We start from the raw sequence: 7,068 nt of genomic DNA, 5'->3' as shown, positions 1-7,068 counted from the left end.
AGAAATAATGCTACTCCCTCCGTCACATGAACCTAAGCAAAACACTTAAATAAAAAAAAACCCACCAATGCATTAACAACTGTAGTTGCAAACTCATTAAATGGAGGATGCTTAGGCTGATGTAAATAAAAGTATCATACTTTTTCGGTCACGGTTTAGGCTGGCCCTAGTGGGAGTAACTTAGATGATATCATATACTTGGGACTAGCAAACATGCTGATATGACAGATAATTAAAGAAGAAAGGGAGGGTTAGAGTAACATAGGTAGATATCATAACATGTTAAATGTTATGCTATTATGTGTCATGCATGTCAATAAATGAGGTCATCTATGATACTAGTTTATGATAGTACTATGCATTACGGAGGTAGTATCATACAATAGTATCATATGCATGATGCTACTATATGATACGCCCCACTATGACTAGCCTTAGAAGACACACTTAAATTTTCATGCGTTTCACAATAGACAAGATTTAAGGAGCCAACGCAATTACTTCTACTAATTAGTACTACTTATGTATGCATTCGCCATGTTAACTTCTGAGCTCATTAGGCGCATGAGCATTGTTGATGCTATTTTCAGCCCATCTCATAGTCAATCGATTACTACCTAGGTTCGAGAGATTTTCCAAGCACACCTTCTAAACCGTGACGGATGGAGTAGGTAGTAATATAAATGTCACATAAGCAAAAAAGATGACGTGGCAGCTATTTAATAAGGAGAGCGACAAATTAAGTAACATAGTTATTTACTCATACTATAAATAACATCATACATGCGAACACAAGATGAGTCTATAAGCTAATAAGTGAAAGTCTACATGTTACCATGTTTATGTTACTATCCATTATGGAGGTAGTAACTTAGACTAGTAACATGTGCATGTTAATACTCTATTTACTTTCCATTGTGAATAGTCTCATGCATGCCAACTACTCCCTCCGTTCCTAAATATAAGTCTTTTAGAGATTTGACTAGGGGACTACATACGAAGTAAAATGGATGAATCTACTTTCTAAAGCATGTCTATATACATACGTATGTAGTCTCTTAGTGAAATCTCTTAAAAGACTTATATTTAGGAATGAAGGGAGTAGACAACTTTAATGAGGTGATATATAATTAAATGAAAAAAAGATGGTTGAGTATCATATTATGATATCGTTTCATATTAAATGATGTGCTACTATGTGTTATGCATGACAATAAATAAACTATTATATGATACTAACATGTGATATGATGCACTACGGATGTATTATGGAACACTAGTATCATATACATGATACTAGTATATGATACTCTCAATTACAACCAGCCTTAGCAACAACAGATTAAAATCAATACATTAAAGATTTTAGTTGCTAATTTTTTTATGTATTTAGCACCTTATATAAGAAACTCTGTATTGGAAGAGGCCTTATGATTTGTGTGGATGGGAGCCCTAGCTTACCAATCCAAACAGTTAATGTTGATCGAGTGTTTGGGCATCGATTGGATCGAAACCCATCACTTGGTGTGTCCATGATGGAGTCTCAAATTGTGTGCCCACTCGGAGTGCGCCGGACCGGTGTGTCACCTAGTCCCAGTGTTGTGGCTTGGATGGGGCATCCGACTTTAGACGTTAGGTTTTGGTGCGATGTCTGTTTGGTATTTGGCACGGACATTCGGCTTCCCTTCATCAAGGGGATAGGAGTAGCGGCATGTGTTGCCAAGATGGTGGCATCAGACTTATTGATGTATTACTTTATAAGGTCTTGTTGCATAATTAATAACATGGCTGCATGCATCGTCTAGATGCAGAGGCCGGATACATCCTCCTTTTATAAAAGTAAAAAATAAAAAAATGATGGAGTCTCAAATGTCCGCACACAGTGAGTCGTCAAGCCTCAAATAATTCATTCTACAGTTGTACTTCATATTAGAAACGTCAACTTCAGAGTTCAAAACAAGAAATCTCAAATCCATACTATTACATGTAACGTAAAACGGCATTTAAGCAAAGCTTGTCTGCCTACCTCGTGCCCATATTTGATGGCCGTATGCACTCCCCAGAGTGTTGGTCCGATCATCAGCGAGCTAGAGTAGGACATGTGACACTGTCGGCTCACTGGAGTCAAGGCCGGTCCTGAATTTTTGGGGGCCCGGGGCAAGCCTAAAATTTGGGGCCCTTAATATAGCACTATACCTATGTATGCATATGAATATAACAATGTTACCAGTGATCACATAAATGCATTGAAAATAAACATTCGTATCAAATTATTTGTGCATATTTATTACCTTTAAAATTATTATAACAATACTCTCACTTATGATGGATCAATAGCTCTTCCCTCTGATTTGATCAATTCAACCACACGGTGTTTCCTTTTCATTTCCTTTTATCAAAACCGATATATTCTAGTCAACATGATGATGCACCCAATGCTAAAATTTAAAATAAATTGCATCAAAGAATGAACGCTGCAATTTGTGCAGGATATATGGGAGACAAATTACTTAATTAGTAATATATAACACTATATGGGATAGGAAACAAAAATGGCAATACGGTATTACTGGGATAAGTCGGATCGGCATCGTTGATCACCTGATCTAGCGCTCGCCGATGATGAGATGTAGCTTGGCGTGGCTTGTGACCGGAAATTCTTGGTGATGTGTGTATGCATGCAACGCCTTCAAATTAGAAAACAGAATCGGTGTAGTTCGTCGCGTCGCAACTTGCAAACATGCGTCAGGGCCATCCGTCCGCCCACCATGGCCACATCCACTTTGACCCCAGCATGGACGCCACCCGCCGTCTTGCCGTTGTCGCCGGCCGCGTCGATCTAGGAGGAAGAAAATGCAACGAAGAGAAAAAGGAACAGACTAACTGCCCGGTTTTTCTGGTCAAGAAATAGCGGAGTTTGAGGAATGGCGGAACATATCACGATCATAGAAGAGTTACATGCTAATTTTCAGGACGTATTTTTTTTTGGATAAATTGTATCTGGCTAGGGAACACGTATTTTCTCAAAAGGGAAGGTTAGGAAACACGTACAGAACGAGGAACAAACGAGTACTACAGCCGTCAACATTTTGGGCCTCTCGGGGCCCCTCGATTTTGGGGGCCCGGGGCGGTCGCCCCCCTGCCCCCCTCAGGGTCGACCCTGATTGGAGTCGAGCTCTCGCTGTCTCGCGTGTCCTACTCTTTCTCGTTGGAGCCCGCAACCCGGACGGCGCCGATGAATGTGAGACCGAATGGATCCCTCCCGGGAGGAGCTGACGTCCACTACGATGAGGCGCCCGCACTGGTTCACCATACGGGACGCCGGAGAATGCAACTCCGCCTCATCAACGTCCACCGCCGCAAGGCATGCCACTGCCTCCCGTGCTTGCTGCCTCGCATGGCGGGCACACCGTGCCATGTTTGTGTGTGAGGACGCCCATGTTGCGTCCTCCAGCTCGGCATAATAATGGATGGGTTGTGCGTCCGCCCCCGTTGTCGGATGCGAGACAGACATCACCAAATATGGTGAGGGGACGACAGCACCGCTACCGGCGGATTCTCGACCAAAGGAGTCTATGCACTGCCGTCGGGCGGCCTCCTCCCGAGAGCGGTGGAGCGCAAGCCGAACGATCATCTCCTCCTCGGAGCCCCGTGAGATGAGCTCATGGTGGACGAATGTGGAGGTGTAGGACTCGGATCCACTAGCCGCCATGCCGAAGAAGGCCAGAGATCGCCGAACGAGAGCTTGGGTGGCGAAGTGATGGAGGGGACTGAAGTGGCTAGGGTTTGGTCCGTACAGAGGATCGAGATGAATATATATGAGGTCGGATGGGCCAGCAGGGGCCGGACTCGTCGTGGCGGACGCGCGTGGTCCTCCCCATATCCGCCTCATATTTGGGCTGGATATAAGGGGTGTCGGTCAGCCTGACTGTTTGAGGCGTATGTCTCGATCATATTTTGCGAATGGTCACTGATTAGGCTCTCCGTCTGGACGTTTTAGGCGGGTTTAGGACGTCCGATTATAGATGCTGTAACGAGGAATTTTGTTTTTGTTTGCCATTTTTTTTTTGAAATATAGAACGACATTCGTGGGAAACGTGGGAAAAAATGATGCTCCAAAATATGTTTGAAAATAACATCTTGGAGCATCGATATTTTTGTTTGCCATATTTTTCACGATTAACAACTGGTGATAAAATTTTGCAAGCAATTGAAACATTTATCAATATTTCACACATAAAAGAATCATTTCTTGTGTTTTTTTTTTTTGATTTTCCTGTTTGCTCGAGCTCATATGAGCTCGGGATAAGAACAACCGTGTCTAAACAAACAGACTAAACAGAAGATTACGAAACTAATGTAGAAAAAGATATGTACATGTGAAAAATGATTTAGCACCTTATTTTAAGCAGTGGGTTCGGAGCTCTTGGCGCAGCTCAGAAGCCGAATTCCGGAGCAGAGCACAAAGGGCAGGGGCAGCACATTGTGAGGTCAAACGAGCGCACCACCACCCAATGAGACGAGGCCACTTGCACAGAACTACAGCGTGGAGATGATCACCCGCGTGTCCGGAGCACAAGTGGCGGATCCTCATTGGCCGCAACTTGCGGTTCCCGCGTGCTGCCCGGCGCGTGCTGACGCCATGGGCGAAAGCAACGTCTCATTTTTCAAAACCGCAGTGCAGCTCCCAACAGAACAAGAAACGATTAACGAAATTAACCCCAATCACATCGCTTTGTGGCAGCAAATTGCACGGCGGGTGGGCGTTGCTTGGCTTGGCGTGCACTGCCGGCGGGAGCCTGGCGCTATAAAACGCCCGGGCGCGACGCCCCTTCTTCCTCAGAGAGACGCCTCAACCCCCACCACCCACCGACTGCAAACGCGCAGCCAGCCACATCCCATCCCATTCCACTCCACGGTGAGGTTGAGCGATCTGACGAGCCCTTTGAGCAGCGACGACGACGGCAGGTTTGTTCTCTGAACTTCTCTGGTCTTTTTAGCAGCAGCCAGCAGGACCACGCGAGAAACAGAGGCCCTGCTCAAGGGGTCCTTCTTCTGGGATTATTAGATCGGAAGAAGCGCTCTCCTCTTGCTCGGGGCTCCTCTTGATTTCTTGGCGACCTCACCACTCTCCTAGAGGAACAGAGATCCAGAGAACCTTTTTTCTCTCCTGGATTCTTGCCTTTCTTTTTCCTTTTCTTTCTGCCTTCCTTAATTTGCCTCGGCACGGCCGGAAAGGGTTCTTTTGCAATACCCTTCGAGTTCGTCCGGATTTATTCCCTGTTTTCCCCTCGTTTCTCTAATTTTATTGAGGAACAGGGCCCTTTTTTTTTCCCTTCCTTTCTGCTTGCACGAGAAAGCTCCTTTTTTTCCGTCCCGTTTTTGGTTCGCCCTTCTCTGCATCACCATCTTCTTCTTCCTCTGTCCAAAGCCCCCATGGCCGCAGCCATAGACATGTACAAGTACAACCCCGCCACGCACCAGATCGGCTCTGCCTCGGATCAGGAGCTCATGAAAGCACTCGAACCTTTTATCACGGGTGCTTCCTCCTCTTCCTACCCCTACCCCTACCAGTACCAGTATTACTCTTCTCCTTCCATGACCCAAGATTCATACACGGCCACCCCATCATCGTCGTCATCCTACGCCTCGTTCGCAGCCCCTCCTCTACCCACCACCGCGCCCTTCTCGCAGCTTCCGCCGCTCTACTCCTCCTCTTCGCAGTATGCCGTGAACAACGGATCCATGGGGCTGGCCCAGCTCGGCCCGGCCCAGATCCAGCAGATCCAGGCCCAGTTCTTCGTCCAGCAGCAGCAGCAGAGGGGCCTGGCTGGCGGCTCCTTCCTTGGGCCGCGCGCGCAGCCGATGAAGCAGTCCGGGTCGCCGCCGCCGCGCGCGTCCGCCGCGGCGCTGGCGCTGGCCGGAGTGGCGCCCGCGCAGTCCAAGCTGTACCGCGGAGTGCGGCAGCGCCACTGGGGCAAGTGGGTGGCGGAGATCCGCCTCCCCAAGAACCGTACGAGGCTGTGGCTCGGCACCTTCGACACCGCCGAGGACGCCGCGCTCGCCTACGACAAGGCCGCCTTCCGCCTCCGCGGCGACCTGGCCCGCCTCAACTTCCCGTCGCTCCGACGCGGCGGCGCCCACCTGGCCGGCCCGCTCCACGCCTCCGTCGACGCCAAGCTCACCGCCATCTGCCAGTCGCTCGCCGCGCCCTCGTCCAAGAACTCCGCCGAGGCGGAGCCGGAGCCGGAGTCCCCCAAGTGCTCCGCGTCCACGGAGGGAGAGGACTCGGTGTCCGCCGGGTCCCCGCCGCCGGTCCCGGAGATGGAGAAGCTGGACTTCACGGAGGCGCCGTGGGACGAGTCGGAGACCTTCCACCTGCGCAAGTACCCGTCCGTGGAGATCGACTGGGACTCCATCCTGTCGTGAACAGCAAGCAGCTACTACCACTACCAGTACAGTCTTCGTTAAGCTCCGTAGCTATGATGTAATTTCTCCTTGGATCGAATCGGCGGCTGCTCTGGCCCGACGGCATTTTAGACGTCGGCCATGGCTGCTGCGAGTAGCTAGCAGTAGCAGTAGCAGTAAGAAGCCAGTGGTGTTTAGTGCTGTAGTAAGGTCGTCGCTACTACGTGGTGTAACTGATCTCCTGGTTGACCCGCCGGCAGTTTTTTCACGGCAAAGGCGGCCAGTCGAGAGGTGTAATCGTGTTTACCCGTTGGAAATTGCACTAGCTTAATTATGTAACCATATGCGTGCCTGTCTCTTGGTGCGCTGCTACTGATGCAGTGATGCATGTGTGGAGTGTGCTCTTGCAGTCTTGCTGTAAAAAAAATCATGCGTGCATCCCTGAGTTGTGGCCTAGGCAGATGCTTCGTGGTGCCTTTTCTGATCGTGCCAAAAAGTACAGTACACTACATGATGATAGCTTTTCAGAAACAAAAGTATGATGACGGCATCAGGCTGTGCTTGTTGGAAACATGTCTATGCATGGGAGGCGAACTCACGACTACACGTACACTGACATGCGAAGGCCGATCATGATTCATTGATTTTCATTCATGGGAC

The 7,068-nt window shown here is 48.5% G+C and overlaps 1 protein-coding gene across 1 annotated transcript; it reads left to right on the top strand.

Moving 5' to 3' along the window:
• Positions 1–4,815: 4,815 nt before the first annotated feature.
• LOC123402980 (ethylene-responsive transcription factor RAP2-4-like) lies at positions 4,816–6,747 on the top strand. Its single transcript, XM_045096953.1, has one exon. The coding sequence runs from the start codon at positions 5,437–5,439 to the stop codon at positions 6,427–6,429; it is 993 nt and encodes a 330-aa protein (XP_044952888.1). The 5' UTR covers positions 4,816–5,436; the 3' UTR covers positions 6,430–6,747.
• Positions 6,748–7,068: the final 321 nt, after the last annotated feature.

This window comes from Hordeum vulgare, chromosome 6H, assembly GCF_904849725.1.
Source record: "Hordeum vulgare subsp. vulgare chromosome 6H, MorexV3_pseudomolecules_assembly, whole genome shotgun sequence".
In the NCBI taxonomy this organism is placed as follows: domain Eukaryota; kingdom Viridiplantae; phylum Streptophyta; class Magnoliopsida; order Poales; family Poaceae; genus Hordeum; species Hordeum vulgare.
The sequence above is the reverse complement of the archived record's forward strand: the minus strand, read 5'-3'. Positions and strand labels throughout refer to the sequence as shown.

Coding starts and splice junctions, on each gene's coding strand:
- LOC123402980 (XM_045096953.1), top strand. CDS start 5,437: ATGGCCGCAGCCATAGACATGTACAAGTACAACCCCGCCACGCACCAG.